Source organism: Primulina tabacum, chromosome 3, assembly GCF_025594145.1.
Source record: "Primulina tabacum isolate GXHZ01 chromosome 3, ASM2559414v2, whole genome shotgun sequence".
In the NCBI taxonomy this organism is placed as follows: domain Eukaryota; kingdom Viridiplantae; phylum Streptophyta; class Magnoliopsida; order Lamiales; family Gesneriaceae; genus Primulina; species Primulina tabacum.
Window position 1 is genome coordinate 49,538,997 of NC_134552.1, and position 19,355 is coordinate 49,558,351.

Genomic DNA, 19,355 nt, shown 5'->3' on the forward strand with positions numbered 1-19,355 from the left:
GTTGAACTGATTTCACTCTTATTCAGTTGAACTGATCAGCCGGGTTTCTTCATCAGTTGAACACTCATTCGGCTGGCCAGGCATCTGAGATTCTCTTGTTGAACCAACTATCAACTGGACTGCTCAATTGACATAACAGTTAGACTGATTCAGTTTGTGCGATCAGTTAGCTCTTTAGCTTGCGATGTAAGCAGCTCGTGGGTGATCCTAGATGCTGCACACTAAGGTAGATTATTAGTAACATAATTAACAAGTTTTGTTATCATCAAAATCAAGATTGCGAACTTGAAAAGTTCCAATATTATGCATTTGAGATTTTAAATGTTAAATTATTTTTGTTATGAAAATGTTTAGTTAATTTAATTATGAATTTCGAATTTTATAAAGAAAAGAAAAAAATTAGTAGGATTTAAAAATTAAAAAATAGGAAACTTTTCGGACTCCGTGTTGGGTTTTGTCTCCTACTTCGACTTAATGGTATCGATCACGGGCCCACCATTTTTTAAAAAGGATTCGGGTACTCAACGTGGGTTTTTTTAAAAATATTATATTTTTAAAACTTATGTATTAAAATATTGCAGAATTGAAAAGTTTGTAAAAGTATTACAATCCGGAATTTGAAACCACGGATTCAAATTTTTTTTAAAAAAAAAAATTGTTTGTCCCAGATTCATGTGAATCCGGGACAGACTGTCCCGGATTCAGACCGGGACAGCATCACAGATTCACATGAATCCGGTACACCCGTGACTACCCACTGCCCACTTCCCTTGTTATAAATGAAATGAATTCCCTTCATTTTCTCACCAAGTTTCCTTTCCCTTACGAGCAATTTTCTTTCTATCACCGAGCACCGAAGACGTTTCTTTCCAACACCGGTTTTCAGATTTTTTTCTCAATATTAAGAGGTAATATTATTATTTTTGTTTATTATATTTATTATTGTTGGTTGATTTATTGAACTAAATTTGATTGACTGAATTTTATTCTTGAATCAATAAATATTATGAAAATTAGCTTAATGTAATAAAAATAACATAATTTTATTGTCTTTTATATTTATTATTGTTCGACATACTTAACATACGTTTTCTTAAAAAAAATTACATTAATTCTATTAATGATAATAATTTAAATTTTTATATTTGCACTGATTAACTTTAAATAATAATGATAATAATAGTCACAAATGTGTTGTTAAAACTAAGTATGACAGTAGCAATAATAGTCACAATAGCAATAATAGTCACAATGTGTAGTCAGAATAATAGTCACGGAGATAACAATAGTAATAATAATAACTATAATAATTTTAATTATAATATTTTTAAGTAATAACAATAGTAATAATAATAACTATAATAATTTCTGTATCATATCCGTGTGGAATCCGTGTATAATCCATGTTAAAATTGTTAATATAAGAAATTGATATATTTGAAAATTATACTTACACATGTTTAGAAATTTAAATTTTTAATATAAGTCATAACAATATTTTAATTATTAAAAAAACAAACATTGGTATTATTAAATATAAATTTTAATTAAATTGATTTGACAATATAAATACTAACAATAATAATAATAAACTTGTAAGTGATTCTTGTAATTTTATTATGATTGTCTATATTATGTCATAGTTTTAATATATGTGTAAGAAATACATAATTAAATTTTGTTATGATTGTATACATTATATCATATTTGTCGGTGCAGATATGGATACTGTGAGGGCCTTACTTTACGTAGGAGGCTATGTCATTATTGAAGATGGTAGGGTTGGATATAGTATTCCCACGACCAGGCCCATTAAAATCCCTCGGTCTACTACATTTTTCCAACTGGTGAATTTTGTGCATCCATGTTTTCAGCGTTAAGCAATCTCCAAAGACATTTGTCAGACCGACGTGGCGGAATTAGTGCATCCATGTTTTCAGCGTTGATACTATTTGATATGTGTCTATCCCGCAAATACAACACATTATCCGTATTCTCAGCCATCTTGCAAACAAAAAATCATTAATTAACAAATATTATATTTATTATCAAAAAACTTAACTACGTATTACATATTAAACGAAATTTACTTGCAATTTTCGGCGGTAAAAAATAAAACGTACATGTTGATAATAAATTAGTAATAAAACTAATTACTGTAAATAAACTAATTTCTTTTACAAATAAATAATACTTCATAATACGTAAATACTTATATTATCTTTACTTATAATAATAACATATAATTATAATAAATATCTTAGTATTTTCTAATGATATTGAAATACATTTTAAACATTTAGATATGTTTAAAAATATTGTTATTCAAAATGGACTTGTTATTTCAAAATCTAAAATGATTTTATTTCAAACCAATATTAGATTTCTTGGTCATATGATTGAAAAAGGAAAAATAATTCCTATACAGAGAAGTATAGAATTTGGTTCCAAATTTCCTGATATTATAACTGATAAAACTCAGTTACAAAGATTTTTAGGAAGTTTAAATTATATTTCTCCTTATATTAAAGATCTTACTAAAGATTCTGCTATCTTATATGATAGATTAAAGAAAAATCCTTTACCTTGGTCTGAAAAACATACAATAGCTGTTAGAAATATTAAGGAAAAGGTTAAAAACCTTCCTTGTCTTATGCTTGCTAATCCCCAATGGGATAAAATTGTGGAAACAGATGCATCAGATATAGGTTTTGGAGGAATCTTAAAACAAAAAGATCCCCAAAATAAACAAGAATATCTTATTAGATTTTATTCTGGTAAATGGAATAATGCCCAAAAAAATTACTCTACAGTAGCAAAAGAAATCTTAGCTATTGTCAGATTTATTTTAAAATTTCAAGATGATTTATATAATCAAAAGTTTATTATAAAAACTGATTGCAAATCTCCAAAATTTATGTTTAATAAAGATTTTAAACATGATGTTTCTAAACAAATGTTTGCAAGATGGCAAGCTCATTTAGCTCCTTTTGATTTTGAAATCATTTATAAGAAAGGTGAAGATAATCACTTGCCAGATTTCTTAACCCGAGAATATTTATCCTAATGTTTTCATTTACAGATATGTATTCCCGAGGAAGAGGAGAGTCCTCTTATAGAGGGCGAGGAGGTAGGGGAAAACCCCCTAATATCATTGCACAGCATGGAAAACAGAGGCTTATAGCCTAAAACTTATCCAGTTCATCAGCCAGTAATACTGAGCAAAATAATGAGTTATACAATGAATTTCAAGAATTCTTGAAACAAAAGAGAAGTAATACAGATTCTCAATCTTCAGCATCATATGCTAATATCATAAAAGATGATGATAATGATTCAGCTCTATACAGAGACAAAACATCGAGAATTGATTCTTCTTATAGAAGAAAAAGATACCCAATGGGAAAAAACTCCATGGACTATCATGGAAAGATATTTAACCAATACATCATATGTATATGGTTCCTACAAGCAAAGAGGATTTTATGAAAATCTTCTGATATCCACAAAAAGTGTTGACATAACTCACTTTTTCAGTAATACTCAGCAGAAAGGAAGTTATAACTTCTCAAAGTTTATCATCAAGAAGATTATATCTATTGAAGAATGGGGTATATCTTCATTAGTTGAAAACGAATTTTATTCTGAAAATCATAAAATGAGTTTTAAATTCAATTTTTGGGATTATATTGAAAGTTTTAATAAAACCTTGTTTTATGAAAATGAGAAAAGAAAACATGCTTGGTTTTTAAAGATTTGTGAAAATGTTTTTCACTACCCAGTTCCAAATTGGTTTTTAATATGGTGGAAGATTTTTGGTCCATCCGCAAAGATTTTGCCAGAGGTTTTTATAAAACCCATGAATACTTGGTTAAATGTTTCTCCAAGTATTAAAAAATCATTTTCTGAACATTGGATCGATGGTAAGACTCTATGTCTATTTTTCATGGAATTTGGTATTCCATGGATCTGGAAATGGCAGCCAGAATTCGGTTACACTGATGAAGGTATCCCTTGCATATGGAGAGTCAGTTCCACAAAATTCTGGGACAAATTATTGAGAGATGATCCAGAAACTGGAAAACCATATGGTTATGAAACTCTTCATCAAATGGAAGAAAAAATTTCTTTATATCAGCAAGAAATTAATAATCAACAAGAAAAGGAGAAAGCCTCTATGAGTCCTTTCAAGATTCTTACTCAGAAATATTCTGAAATATATTCAAAAGAAAAAATGATTGAGATCTATATTGAAGAAATAAAAAAAAGATCTTTTCCAGAATATTGGAGGTTCTGATTCCAAATCAGATAAATCTATGACGTCCGAATCTAGTGAAAATCAATTTATTCATCTAATGAAGATGTAAGATGCTCAAGACCCTGAGGATGATATTCCTCAATTTTCTCAGATCGATGACATTTTTGAGAATTTGAAAAATTCTTTAAAAAACAATATTAAAGATGATTAAGATCATCAGAAGAAGAATCTGCAGTTGGTGGAATATCACATCCTATCATGACATATCGTGACAAAAAGTTGGTGGCATATCACTTTTGCTTTTTGAATTTTGTAACCATGTTACTATTTGCTTTAATAAAGCATTTACTGTTTTTATTTTAAGATGGAATCCAGGGTTTGATGTCCGGCTCTTCTATCTATAAATAGGTTCATTCTGTGTCTTTAGAAGGACGGTTGAGTTTGCTCCCCTCTATTCTCTCTTGTAAAAAAACCCTTCTGAAGTATTATCAATAAAAGTTTGAAGTTCTGATAACAACTTTGTAAGTTCTTACTGTTTTTATTTTTCTGTTTTTATTTACTGTTTTAAATTTTTATTTTTCATAAGTTTAGCCTGAATGATAGGCTAAAGTATTCGTGCTAAATTATTACCTTACTATGACATGATCTATATTTATTTGTTCTTGAGATCAGATTGAGATAATAAAAGATCTATTTAAATTTTTGGAATTTAATGTAATATAAGAGTCTTTGGTTAGAACATAAGGTAAAGAGATGAACCAGGAAATGGTAAACACAAGGTTCGAGTTTAACCAGGAAAAATAAATTCATGTTGTAGCCCTTTAGCCTGCTTAGCCGAGAGATGGCGTTTAAGGCGTTCATGGGTGATTTTTTATGAATTTACGATTCTGATGTGGACCTCGGTAAAATCCTCTGTTGTTTAATTTCTTTGGTATATCTTTTATAAATCCTTTTATGTTTTGTAAAAGTTCCAAATATGAATCTTATATTCATTTTATTCTGGGATTTAAATTCTTCCTTTTCTTAGCTCAATACGAGTTGAAAATGGTATATAGGCTGGAAACCAATAATTTGTTGAAATTCAGAAAGGGCATTTTTAAGGCCAAATGGCATTACTGTCCATTCATAATGTCCTATTGGAACATTAAAAGCAGTTTTATATCTATCAGATTCTTTTACCTGAATCTGCCAAAATCCTGATTTTAAATCGAATTTTGAAAATATGATAGCATTAACAAGTCTATCTAATAAATCTTTTTTATTAGGAATAGGATGCCTAATCCATTTTAGAACCTTATTAAGAGGTTTATAATTTATGACTAATCTAGGAACTCCTCTTTCCTGTTCAGAATGTTTATTAACATAAAAAGCAGTACATGACCAAGGAGATTGAGAAGGCTTTATCAATCCTTTTTCTAATAAAGAATGAATTTCATTCTTACATAATTCTAAATATTCAGAATTCATTTGACAAGGACGAGCCTTGGTAGGAATATTCTTTTCATCAAAATTCTCTTCATATGGGAGAGAGATAATATGCTTCTTTCTATTCCAAAAAGTATTTGGAAGATCATTACATATTTCTAATGAGAACTTATTATAAATAAGTTTGATTTTCTCCTGTAATTTAGGATTCTGTAATTTATCATCTATAGTTAATATATTAACTTCTTCTTTTAAAGAATTAATCTGAAAAGTTTTCCTATTAATCTTCTTTTGTAATTCATTAAGAATTCTATGAACAGGTTTAATTATGAACTTAAAGGAAATAGGATTACCTTTAAAAGTACCTATAATACCTGTTTCATCAACATAAGTTAAAGGATAAATTTGATAAATAAAAGGAAGACCAAGTATAAGTTGGCTAGAAATATCTTTTGCTAATAAAAAACTGGTTTGAATACAGTTTTTATCTTTGCAAATATAAACCTTTGGTAATTTATAATTTATTTCTAATGGTTCTCCTCTTGCATGAGAGAGAGAATGAGTGGTTTTATGAAAATATTTCGTAGGAATTAATCCTTTCTGTATAACATTTAAGTCTGCACCACTATCAATCATAGCAATGAAATTCTTTTTATAAGAATTTTCAATTAATAATGTTATATTAATGTACCATTTTTGAGATATGATCATGCTCAAAACAGATAAATGTTTTTTATCTGGATCAGGAAAAGAAATATCTTGTAGATTATCAAAACTATCAGAATTATTAACTGAATTATTATTATTAGTTTCAATGATTGAAACACGATAATTTAAATGATTATTATTGTGTTGTAAAATTTTTACTTGTTCTTTAAGATTCTCAATCTCTTTAACTAAATCCTGTATAGTAACTGGATTCTGTTTACTATATTTCTGTTGAAGAAGATTTTTAACTTCTTTCATAGAGTAAGCTTGTTCTTGTTTAACAAGAATATTATTATTATTATTGCTAGTTGAAACAGTATTCTACATTTGATCAATAATAGTGAATTTTAAAACTGGATCCTTAATCATTTTAAGGAATTCTAAAATATTATTGTTAGTTAACACATTAATATTTAAATCCTGAAATTGAGACATGAGTTTATAAAATTCATCATTTTTATCTTCTATATGATTTAAACAAGATTTTCCTTGTATACAATTATTACATTCATTTAAATTATTAGAAATATCTGATTCACTATCTATTATTTCTTCTGAAATATAATATTCTGAAGAATTCTCAGTTTCACTGTCAGAATTATTATTTGAATCCATTATTATTTTAAATAATGTTTCTTTTAGATTATTATCTATATTTAAATTATTAATTTTGTTTTTAGCCCAACATTGATTAGCATAATGACCTGACTTTTTACATTTTCTACAAATTATTAATTTGTTTCTGTTTTTATAATTTTCTTCTCTCCGTAAATCACGGTTTTCTTTTCTTTTCTTCTTTTTATCTCTTTGCCTATCAGACAAATGTCTTTTCTTTCTATAAAGTTTTTCATCTTTTTCTTTAATTTTCTTCTTACCTTTATTAGGTAAGTCCATACCAAATTGATCACAAAATTTACCTAATTGTTTTTTCTCAAGTAAATTCTGTCTTTTAATTTGATTATTTAATTTTAATTCATTACAGAGAGCTAAACCCTCTTTAATACAAGTATTAATTAAATTTCCATAAGTATAATTATCATATAGAATATTAATCTCATCTTTTCTTAATACTTTTCTAATTCTTTCAGCAAATAGAAAAGGTAAACCATCTATAAATTTAGCTTTCCAGAAACTATTATTACAATCTGGTATCTCATATATACGAGATAAAAAGGTATCTTTATACCATCTAAAATCAGTAAGTGTTTTACATTTTAGATTACTTAATAAAGTACGAATCTTTTCATTATCATCAGTGAATTTTCCAGTAAAATGTTCAATCATAGTCATTATTAATGAATAAACAATGTTTTCTGATTGAATATTATTCTCTATCTTAATAGAATTAATAATATCTTCCTTTTGGAATTGATTTAAATAGTTATCCCACCAACCTTTAAGTTGGCCAGTAAAACCTGATATAATCATCTTAGCAATATTTTTATCAGTATTGCCTGAAGTTTTACACACAGTACTATACATAAGCATTCTGTGAGCAGTATTATAAATTTGTTTATCACTAAAACCATCAATATTCCATTCATAAATACTTTTCCCATTATAACTATTAGCAAATATATATTCTTGTTCTTCAATAAGAACGTCCATGGGAGTAGGTCTATTATAATAATATTTAGTTTGGGTAGGTCTATCTGCCCATTTAATTTTATTAATTTCTTCTTCAGAATGATCATTATCATTATCAAACTCTTCATTAAGAGTATTCAAATTCAGATTTTTAAATTTTTCTTCTAATAATTTTTCTATATCAGAAACAGAAGATTTAAATTTGAAATCCTTGATATCTGGAGGGGATTGAATAGAAGAAGTAGCAATAGAAACAATATTAGTTTCTTCTTCTTTAGTTTGAATATTAACATCTGGTTTAATTTGATTAATAGCCAGAATAATTTTATCAATACGATCCTTAAGAGAAACTATTTCTTCACCTATTATCGTAAGATACAAATTTGTATAATTCTGTTTTTCTATTATCTGATTAATATGTTTAACAGTTATTTGTAACATATCATTTTCAAATAATTTAGAAAAAGCAGTAAAATTTAAAATTTTATTATTCTTGTCTATAATAAAAGATTGTTGAGGAGGATAAACAGATTTTTGAATCTGTCCAGAAGAAAGTTTATAATTTCTTTCAAGAATAGAAATATAATCTATAATAAATGTTTTAAAAAACCAAGGAACAAAATGAATCAATTTATTCTGGTTTTCACAGTATTTATAAAATTCCGCAACAATATAATCAAACTCATCTTCAGAAAAACTTTTAAAGTACCAATTTCTGAAAGATTCCCATTTGGGTAAATAAAATTTTGCATTGATCCTTGCCCTAGCAAGAGATCCTTTAGTAAAATCAATTTTAGTTTTACTATCCATTAAATACTAAAATTCATTTCTGAAACTGTATCAGTTTCTCTAACTTTTTGAAAGTTACTATTATGCACAATATTATTCTGATTAATAATTAATTCATCTACTGTATCTTGTACAGGAGACTCAACATCTTCTCTTATCTGAGAAGTAGAAGCTCTAGAAGTTTGAGGAATATTCACCAAATAATCTAAATGCAAAATAAAAGAATGACTAGATCTTGATCTAGCATAGATAGAAGATGGCAATAATCTTCTTTGTTCATTATTAAACTGTATTTGAACAGATCCTTCATTATTCTGAATAACTTGTTGTAAATCCCTATTTATTATAGGATTTCTAGGAACAGCTTGTTCAATTATCCAGTTTTCTGGAAATTCAATTTCTTCCCATTTTATAGATCTACGGGTTGTAATATTAGATCTATTAAAATTAGTTTCTATAAGAATAGTTTCATTTAATTTTTTATCTATTCTTTTACACATAGGATTCAGTGTAAATAATGGCTTATAATAAATACGATAACAGATACATATGACTTCTGTGCCAGGAGTATAATTATAACCATGAGTTTTAACATTTAATGTTAAAGAATCTAATATATTAATATCAGACAAAGATAAAGATAAATTCGGATAAACATCAAAATATACTGGACCATGTGCCAGACTAGATTGAATTATTCCCATAAGAGATTGTTTCCAATTCAAATTTCTACCATCTCTTAAAGCTGCTATGAAGCTTTCTGGTAGTCCTTCTAATGTTAGAGGTCTAAAAGCAATTTGAATTAAACCTATATGCATGAATCTGTAATTTTTCCTATAAGGTAAAATATCTTTATTGTTTAACAATCTAATAACCATTTCATTATTATGAAGTGGTACCGATGATTCTGTAGTTTTAACTACTTGTTTAAAACCAATTTTTTCAAAAGTTCCTAACTTATAGATCATTTTAGATTCTATCTTAGGAATAGTCCATTTATTCAATAAATCTAAATTATCAGGTAAATCATATTCTTCATTCAAACTGTTTTGAACAGTTTCTTTAAAACCGAAAATATTCATTTGAATAAAAAGTGCTAAATTATTATCCAGACTATTTCCATGGCTCTGATATCATCTGGGGCTTGGGATCAAGATGAGGAATATGATACGTGGCGTTGTTACACCAAACTTTTCCTTAGTGGCTTTCACACACATGGAGATTATTGGTTTCCACATCTGGGGCTTGGGATCAAGATGAGGAATATGATACGTGGCGTTGTTACACCAAACTTTTCCTTAGTGGCTTTCACACACATGGAGATTATTGGTTTCCAGCCTATATACCATTTTCAACTCGTATTGAGCTAAGAAAAGGAAGAATTTAAATCCCAGAATAAAATGAATATAAGATTCATATTTGGAACTTTTACAAAACATAAAAAGATTTATAAAAGATATACCAAAGAAATTAAACAACAGAGGATTTTACCGAGCTCCACCTCAGAATCATAAATTCATAAAAAATCACCCATGAACGCCTTAAACGCCATCTCTCGGCTAAGCAGGCTAAAGGGCTACAACATGAATTTATTTTTCCTGGTTAAACTCGAACCTTGTGTTTACCATTTCCTGGTTCATCTCTTTACCTTATGTTCTAACCAAAGACTCTTATATTACATTAAATTCCAAAAATTTAAATAGATCTTTTATTATCTCAATCTGATCTCAAGAACAAATAAATATAGATCATGTCATAGTAAGGTAATAATTTAGCACGAATACTTTAGCCTGTCATTAATTATAATAAATACAATAGTAATAAATATAATTATACATATTATAGTTCCAATAATACAATTAATATTATAATTATTGTAATTAAAATATTTATAATTACTATTATTACTTTTGTTATTACTAAAAATGAAAGGAAATTTGGTGAGAAAATGAAGGGAATTCATTTCATTTAAATAAGCGAAGTGGGCAGTGGGTAGTCACGGGTGTACCAGATTCATGTGAATCCGTGATGCTGTCTCGGTCTGAATCCGGGACAGTGTCACGGACAAACAAATTTTCTTTTTTTTTTTTAAAAAAAATATGAATCCGGGGTTTCAAATTCCGGATTGTAATACTTTTACAATCTTTCCAATTCTGCAATATTTTAATACATAAATTTTAAAAATATAATATCTTTTAAAAAAGCCCACTCAACGGGTAAGTAATTCAAGTTGGCCCCAGTAGGATCCTCCATACGGGTATCAGCATTTACATATTTTATATTGCTCAATTATTATTTTTGTAATATTTTTAAAAGTTTAATGTTAGCCAGTATCATATTATCAAATGATATGTATATATCAATAATATTTGAAGTTATATCAAACCTTCAAATGAAAAGATGACAAAATATATATACAAAATAAGTCGAAGTACTAAAAGTTCAAGATAAGTCAAATTATTATAATACAACTATATTTTGATTAATTAGAAATTTCAAGTTTAGAAAATGACAAAATATAATATTTATTTATTGTAATCCAATTAATTAGTAGCATTAGAAATTGTGCGTTGCTCTCGTATTTTCTGTTGCGCGGTTATTCTTTTATATATAAAAAAATAAATTAATAAAAAAAATTACAAGCTAGCTTTAATTTTTTAATAATCCAAATATCTCACCATCAATCAACTAAAATTTTAAAATAACTAAAATTTTAAAATATTAAAGATACTGATCAAAATTATATTAGAGAAAATAGAAGGAACTAAAAAAATACTAACATAAAATAATGGCAAAATATCTAAAAAAATATTTAATAGACTATTTTTCACTGAAATCTCGACTTGATATTAGTGAAATATATATCTTATTGGAGGAAAAAAAAATACAGATGAAAAGGAGGTTGGATTGTGTGGAAATGAGTAATTAATTTATTTGGAAACTGACTTCTAGAAGTGAGCCAAATGGGGTAACGAGTTTTTATTTGTTTATTATAATTTTTTTTTTTAATGTGGAGAGGTTATGCAATCTTTCTTAAGACGTATATATATATATATATATGATTTTTTAGCATAATATATACGTTTTTGGATCAAATAAATATCTATGTATAATATATTATTTTGTTCATTATAATAATCTTTACAACTTTCACTCGTGGCTTATTTTGAATGGATCGATTGCTCAAATCAGCATGAGTTGACCATCCTTAGGCCTCCACGCCACCACTTCTAACATTGGAAAAGCCGACTATATAAACTCAAGAACCATGCATATATATATATATGTATATATAAAGATTCAACTCTGGGTTGTATAATATTATCATTATTCAGATCTTTACCTATATATATATCTTCTGTAAATGCTTTTATGTATGTATTTCCAAGAATATTATTCCAAGTTCATTTTCTTTGCTGGTTCTTATTGATGAAATGATGACCATTATTATACTTTGTGGCTTTCTTGGATTTCTATGCTTCATCCAATGGCTATGGCGCCGGCGCCGCCTGCCGCCGGGCTCGATGGGCTGGCCTTACATTGGAGAAACTTTGAAGCTATACACTCAGCATCCCAACACCTTCTTCTCAGCAAGGCAAAAAAGGTGATCAAATATCATGCATGATCAGTTGTACGTAGGTTAATCAATAATATTAATTTCTAGTTTTTATTTTTAACGTTATTTTGGCACGAGAAATCAAACCTATTTTTGAAAAGTTCATATTTTTGGGGTTCAACTTATCTATCATGTGGCATTCTGAAATCCATATTCGATTTTATTAATTTTCTGATATTTATTCGGAGTTAGGGTTCTCTCCCTTTGATACAATACGTATTAAAAAAATAAATTAAATGAAACCCTTATGGATCAGTATTCCTTATGTAAGAGAAGAGACAAAAGTTGGATACTATTTTATTTGTGTAAATAGTGTGGAAAGAACATTGAATCCGTCAGAAAAAATTTTCAATGAATTTTTTTTCCCAATAAATGGATTCTTCACCATCGAAAAACACACACACACGCACAAAGAGGATACACACAGAATTTTTAAAATGTTTCTTACATCTTGATTATATGTACAAATCCTATATTTATTCGAAATGACATTGTTTTTTTTTTTCCTCTCCTTTATTTTCTTGAATTAGGTATGGTGATATATTCAAAAGCCACATATTAGGTTGCCCTTGTGTGATGATTTCCAGCGCAGATGCTGCCAAGATTGTTCTTGTTAGCCAAGCTCATCTATTCAAGCCTACGTATCCACCAAGTAAGATGAAAATGATAGGACCCGATGCCCTCTTCTTTCACCAGGGCGACTACCATTCGACGCTCAAGAAATTGGTTCGAGCATCGTTTTCGCCCGGTGCCATCGCTCGATCCGTCCCTGAAATCGAGAAGATCGTTCTAAGATTCCTTCCCAACTGGGAAAATAACTCTACTATCCACACTTTGCATGAAATGAAGAAGGTAAGATAATACAACTATATATATTTTTTAATTTTCACAAGTGTTTATGTTGATTAAATCTTAAATTTTTAAGCAAGAATATTAAAGGGTATTTTCCCCTTAAAATAATAATTACTCTTTATATATTCTCCTCTTTTTAGTATGCTTTTGATGTGGCAATGAATTCGGCATTTGGAGACATAGATCAACAAGAAATAGAAGGAATCAAATGTTTGTACCAAATATTGGAGAAAGGTTACAATTCATTGCCTTTGGATTTTCCGGGAACTCCATACCACAAAGCAATGAAGGTAATTTGACTCGAGCTCGAAAGCTATGAGTGTCTTTAGATTGAAGTACTTGAAACGATAACTTTCAAATACACCTGCAATTTAAATTTACTACATATAAAATCATTATTTTATAAAATTAATTGTTAAAAAAGTAAATTCTTAAATAATATTAATAATAATTATTATTATTATATGATGAACAGGATTTCAATATGACATAGTTCAGAGGATTGGATCTTGATTTGTATGTATACTAATTTTTTTTTTAAAAAACTTATAAACTAGCTTCTTAAACATATGAGTATTAAGTCATTTCAGAATGATAAAATTTTAACTTAAGGAACTATATCTTCGAAGAGAAAGGAAGTGTATACAGCCTACAGGCCAGATCTATATTTTACAATTGTTATCTTAGACGCCACTTGGCAATTACATACATATTAATTTTTTGGTGATAAATAATTATGTGAAAAATCTAGATATTATATTAATATTAAAATATTAAAATTGATTTTTTTATAATAATTTTTTCATTAAAAAATTAAAAATATAGAAAAAGTTTTTTTATTGGAGGAACATTTGTCGTTTTACAAAAAATTATAGATGATGGTAAAGAGCAAACTCCAATATTTTTAAATCATACGGCAACTCAAATATCACCAAGTGATCCCTTGCACTCAATTATACAAATTATTATTATTATTTTTTTGTTATTTTCAATTTATACATTTTAAATATTTTTTATGTAGAAATAATATGATTATTTTAAAACTAAAAAATCTAGATAAAGATAGAGAAATGTTTTAGAAATTTTAAAATGTTGTAAAGTTGATGATACACAGTAATTGTAAACGAGTCATAAATTTAATAAAATATAATATTTATGGTATTTTTTTTATCAATTAAAAGTGAATTAATTTTGTAATTTAAGAAGACTACTTTTTGATACTTCAAAAATTATTCCACGACACTAAAACACATCAAATTTCATTCATTAAAATCCTCTTTCCCCATATAAAAAATAAATAAAATTATTTCAACATGTAATAAAACTTCCCGAGCAATATTCAATCTAGCTAAAATGATTTTAACTTTACCAATTTATTTTTATTTGATGCAGGCAAGAAAGAAATTAAGTGATCGGTTGAATAAATTAATTGAAAAGAGAAGAGAAAATAGTGAAAAAGGAGGAGGGTTACTTGGAGTATTGTTGAAAGCTCAAGAGGAAAATGGATTAAGTGATAATCAAATAGCTGATAATATAATTGGAGTCATATTTGCTGCTCATGATACCACAGCAAGTGTATTGACTTGGGCACTTAAGTACTTGCATGATCATCCAAATATCTTGGAAGATGTCAGGGTAATTAATTAATCATACTACTATTTTTATTTCCCATTATTTTGTTTTTTTTTTATAAAAAAAAATTTAATTTCAGGTGATATTTACAAATTATATGTTTTTATTTTAATTTATTTTAGTATGTATATCTGGCAAATATATATGTATATTTTTAAACAACAAATTAAACATTAATTTTGACATATATATGTACGTATGTATGTATGTTAATTACAGAGAGAACAAGAAGGAATTCGACGCAAACTACAATCAGAAGACAATCGAGGGCTCACATGGGATGACACACGACAAATGTCGGTGACAAGCATGGTATTTTCTCTTCCCAAAAATTAAAATTTATTTCATTCTTTTTTTTTATGGAACGTTTATATCACATGTGCCACGATCCGCTAGTATATATAATAATTAAGTGATCTGGTAGCCAAATTTTTTATCATCTCATCCTTTCATGTTAGGTTAACTAGAATCATGGATTCATAAATATATAATTCCAAATACACTAGAAAGATTACCAAAATCGTCTCCTAAGTCGACCTATTTTTGGTTATGTCCTCCAAATAATCAAATTTCGTCACATGAGATGCTGACATGACATACGAAAAATCAGAGTTAAATTAAGTCAATAACAATTAAGTCAATAACGTCTGAATATTTGAACGTGATTAGGTGATACAAGAGACATTAAGAAGTGCTAGCATTCTGTCATTTACATTCAGAGAGGCAGTGGAAGATGTGGAATTCCAAGGATTTATGATCCCCAAAGGTTGGAAAGTGTTGCCCCTTTTTAGAAGCATTCATCATTCCCCAGACTTTTTCCCACAACCACACAATTTCGATCCATCAAGATTTCAGGTAATATTTTCTATATATATATATATAGTTGGATCTATGTTTTCCTTTTTGGTTATAAATGGGATCATTCCAATTAATTGTGTCGGGGAAAATCTGCCTCAATTAGGGAAGATTGGAATCATGTATACTCCATGTGCATAAAATATTATATTACGAGGCTGTCCATGACTCGATGTGTCTGTATTAGTTTTCTTGGGTGACTTTGCTATCTCATGCCGACAGTATACAGAGGCAGTATTAAAAATTGTCATGTCTAAATAATCTAATTGTGAAAAACAATAAAAATATCTCCCAGCAGTTACAAATTACATTAAAGAACAAATAAAGTTAAGACGTAAATTTTTTTAAACAATATTATTCGGGGCTTAGATTTCAAACTATACAGTAAATTCTAATATATTGTGATCTGGGTATATTACGACGCATGCAGGCTCTAGTTAAACCTAATACATTCATGCCATTCGGCAGCGGGAGGCATTCTTGTCCCGGCAGTGACCTCGCCAAGCTTGAGATGCTAATAATCCTTCACCATCTTACTACCTCTTTTAGGTACACCGTTCCCTACATTCTTTTTCTATTCAGATATTTCCATCCATATTATTTAAAAAAATAAATATATGTATTTAAATCTCCAAAAATTCATTTGCAGACATGCTTGTCTTGCAAATCATATTAATGTCAAAAATTTTAGGTCTATGTTTAACTCACAAAGGAGTTCACTAGCTATCTCAATAACAAGTAATACAAATACTGTTATTTTTGCTAGGTTATGTGTGAGTGTATGCATATGTTGTATGTATACAGATAAAAATCATTAATGTATAAATAATCAATTTTATTTATTTATTTATTTTGTTGGGGATCAGATGGAAAGTGATTGGAGCAAAAGATGCAGTACAGTATGGGCCATTTCCAGTTCCAAAAGGAGGACTACCAATTCAAGTTTATCGTAGAAATTGTAATACAGAATATAATAGAAAATAATATTATTTTGTTTTCATGATTTACCATTTTCGTATAAAAAAAATTAAGTAGTTCTTTTTTTATACCATTGTTTTTCTATTTCTATGTATCTCTAATTACAGTAAATACAACCAAAATTATGTCAGGCTCAAAAGCAAAAACCATATAATGAAACTCAACCCTTTTTGTAGATCATAGGCGCATATGAGTAATGGCAACAACACCATATAACCATATATATAATTAGCCAAAATGTCACGTCTATATACAATATATGTATAGTTCAAATAATGAACCTCTGGTTCATGTATGTATTAAACAAGAACAAAAATCATGAATCTATTAGTGTCCAACTCATCTCAAGATGTTAAAGTCAGCGTTGTATTTCCGAGTTTCGTTGGTGATTCTGTAAAAAATACAAGTTCACAGGTAGGCTAGCAGCATTCATTAAAGCTCATACCAAGTAAGTGCTCTTCGAGTAAAATGTCAAGAGGATCACTGTTCAAATCAAGTTCCCTTTTATTAGATTCTTACATATCCATTTTTTTATGTCGTTTCCTCCATGACACGTATGCAGCAACGCATTTCCAGAAAATTCTTCAATTTCTAAACTGGTATTGGTGGTAGAATTTTATGCTTTTTATGGATGATTTGAGCCTCTAGCTCAGACTGTCGTTTTTTCTTGCGCATCACTAGAGTCATGAAGCGACGTTTAACAGTTTGCATTTGCATGAGGGCTCGTGCATGTTTCCCTTTTCCAATTGGAGGTTGAATGCAAACGATGCAAGTACAGTAAGGGTGGTGCATGCATGCCGAGGATGTCTTGTGGTGGCGCAGATTGAAGATTCTCCCACTTCAACTATGTTATCTCCTAGAACCGCTGCAGTTGCCAAGGCATCTAAACCACATGGCTCAATTTCTTTTGACACCTTTTTCGTCTGAAATTCTTCGCTTCTTGTAATTTGAAGAAAGAGGGGAAATAAAACAATGGAAATTATTAAATAACTCTATCTCAATAAAAGCCCATCAAAATCTTGAAAAAAATCATCCCAAATTTAACGAAGTATAGAAATTTAAAAATCTTGAGTGTTCTAAAATTGAAGGATACCGTATAGTGTGACCTCGTAGTTGATACTACTCATTCTTGAAGCAATTGGAAAAAGCAATATGGTAATTTAAAATTATTATTGGAGCCAGATAAACTAGAGGTGTGTTAGAAAATATTTAGTTAAATTAATTATATCGAAATTTAAATACATAATTGTGTAAAATAACAAGATTAAATTAGGGTTTTTTAAAAATAATATATTTTTAAAAATTATGTATTAAAATATCGCAGATTTGAAAACTTTGTAAAAATATTATAATCCACAAATGTAAACCCCGGATTCAGAATTAAAAAAAAAAAACGAAAATTGTGTCACAGATTAATGAATCCGGGACAGACTGTCCCGGATTCAGTGTGTCACGGATTCAATAATCTGTGACATACTTTTCTTGCCTATAAATTGCACCGAATATTTGGTATATTTTCCATCGATCTTCGCAAATATATTTTCATCTATCTTTCGGCACAAATATCGTACGCAATTTTTTTTCTTCGCTCAGTTTTTTTTTATTTATAATTTTTAGAATCTGTGACTCTCCTCCCTTTATAAATTGCGTCGATCGTGTGATTATTAGAATTTTAAATTTGATTTTAGAGAATTCTGTCGAATATCAGAATTATAGATATTTGCGTCGAGTTTCAGTAATTCAGAAGTTGATTTGGGAGAATTGTCTTGAGTGTCAGAATTTGGAAGAATTCGCAAGCTTCTGAATTCGCAAGCTGGAGATCGACCCATCAAGAATTTGGGAGAATTGTCTTGAGTATCAGTATCAGAATTTGGAAGAATTGTGCTGAGTCTCATGGTGTTCATCGTTTTTGTTTGGGGCATGTTTGCTCTAATTTCAACAGTAAGTTCAAAAACATTCACTTGAAAGACTTATGTTGGGAAGCAGGGATACAACACCAAGTAGCAAAATTTAATGCGACGATGGAGGCAATTAGAACAAATAATGCAGCAGCTTTCACGTATTTGTCAAACATTCCAAATGAAAAATGGTCATTGGCTCATGATGGTGGATGGAGACGAGGGATAATGATGACGAACATGTCTGAGTGTATTAATGGTGTATTGAAAGGGGTTCGACGTCTTCCAATAACTGCAATAGTGGAACTGACCTTACAGCGATGCGTGCACTATTTCATTCGACGACGAGCGCGAAGTGATAAGATGCTGGGAAAAAATCAACCATGGACCGACTATGCATACTCTAAAGAAGACCAGGTCGTCAATATCACGTACAAGCTGTCAACATTTCTACGCGTGATTGCACATGTGGTAAATTCACAATATTTGAAATTCCTTGTTCACATGTTATATGTACAGCGAAATGGTTTGGTTTAAATCCCGCATAACTTGTACAACCATGGTTTACACTGAGCGAATACGTGAACACATACGATGGAAGATTCTACCCTATTCATGATGAACAATATTGGGATGAACCTACATTCCAATTACAACACAATAGTGTTCGTCGACAAAAGAGGCAAGCTGGGCAGGACACGCATAAGAAACGAGATGGATCAGCCATCATCGAGGGAGAGACAACGTGGGAGGTAAA

The 19,355-nt window shown here is 29.0% G+C and overlaps 1 protein-coding gene and 1 long non-coding RNA gene across 2 annotated transcripts in view; both read left to right on the top strand.

The window, feature by feature from the left end:
* Nucleotides 1-821: 821 nt before the first annotated feature.
* Nucleotides 822-19,355, top strand: part of LOC142541156 (uncharacterized) — an 89,471-nt gene continuing 70,937 nt past the window's right edge. Inside the window, exon 1 of the long non-coding RNA XR_012819247.1 lies at nucleotides 822-908. This is a non-coding gene — a long non-coding RNA (uncharacterized LOC142541156). The remainder of the gene's footprint in view (nucleotides 909-19,355) is intronic.
* On the top strand, nucleotides 12,098-16,800 carry LOC142539164 (abscisic acid 8'-hydroxylase 2-like). The gene is made up of 8 exons (XM_075644444.1): nucleotides 12,098-12,371; nucleotides 12,914-13,235; nucleotides 13,376-13,525; nucleotides 14,628-14,870; nucleotides 15,087-15,179; nucleotides 15,537-15,722; nucleotides 16,153-16,271; nucleotides 16,589-16,800. Exons 1-8 carry the CDS (start codon nucleotides 12,202-12,204, stop codon nucleotides 16,704-16,706), a joined length of 1,401 nt encoding a protein of 466 aa, XP_075500559.1. The 5' UTR covers nucleotides 12,098-12,201; the 3' UTR covers nucleotides 16,707-16,800.

Bases quoted from the DNA above. Each gene is read 5' to 3' on its own strand.
- LOC142539164 (XM_075644444.1), top strand. From the start codon at position 12,202: ATGATGACCATTATTATACTTTGTGGCTTTCTTGGATTTCTATGCTTC. The intron at 12,372-12,913 runs GTGATCAAATAT...TTCTTGAATTAG, and splicing joins TTCTCAGCAAGGCAAAAAAG to GTATGGTGATATATTCAAAA. The intron at 14,871-15,086 runs GTAATTAATTAA...TGTTAATTACAG, and splicing joins ATATCTTGGAAGATGTCAGG to AGAGAACAAGAAGGAATTCG.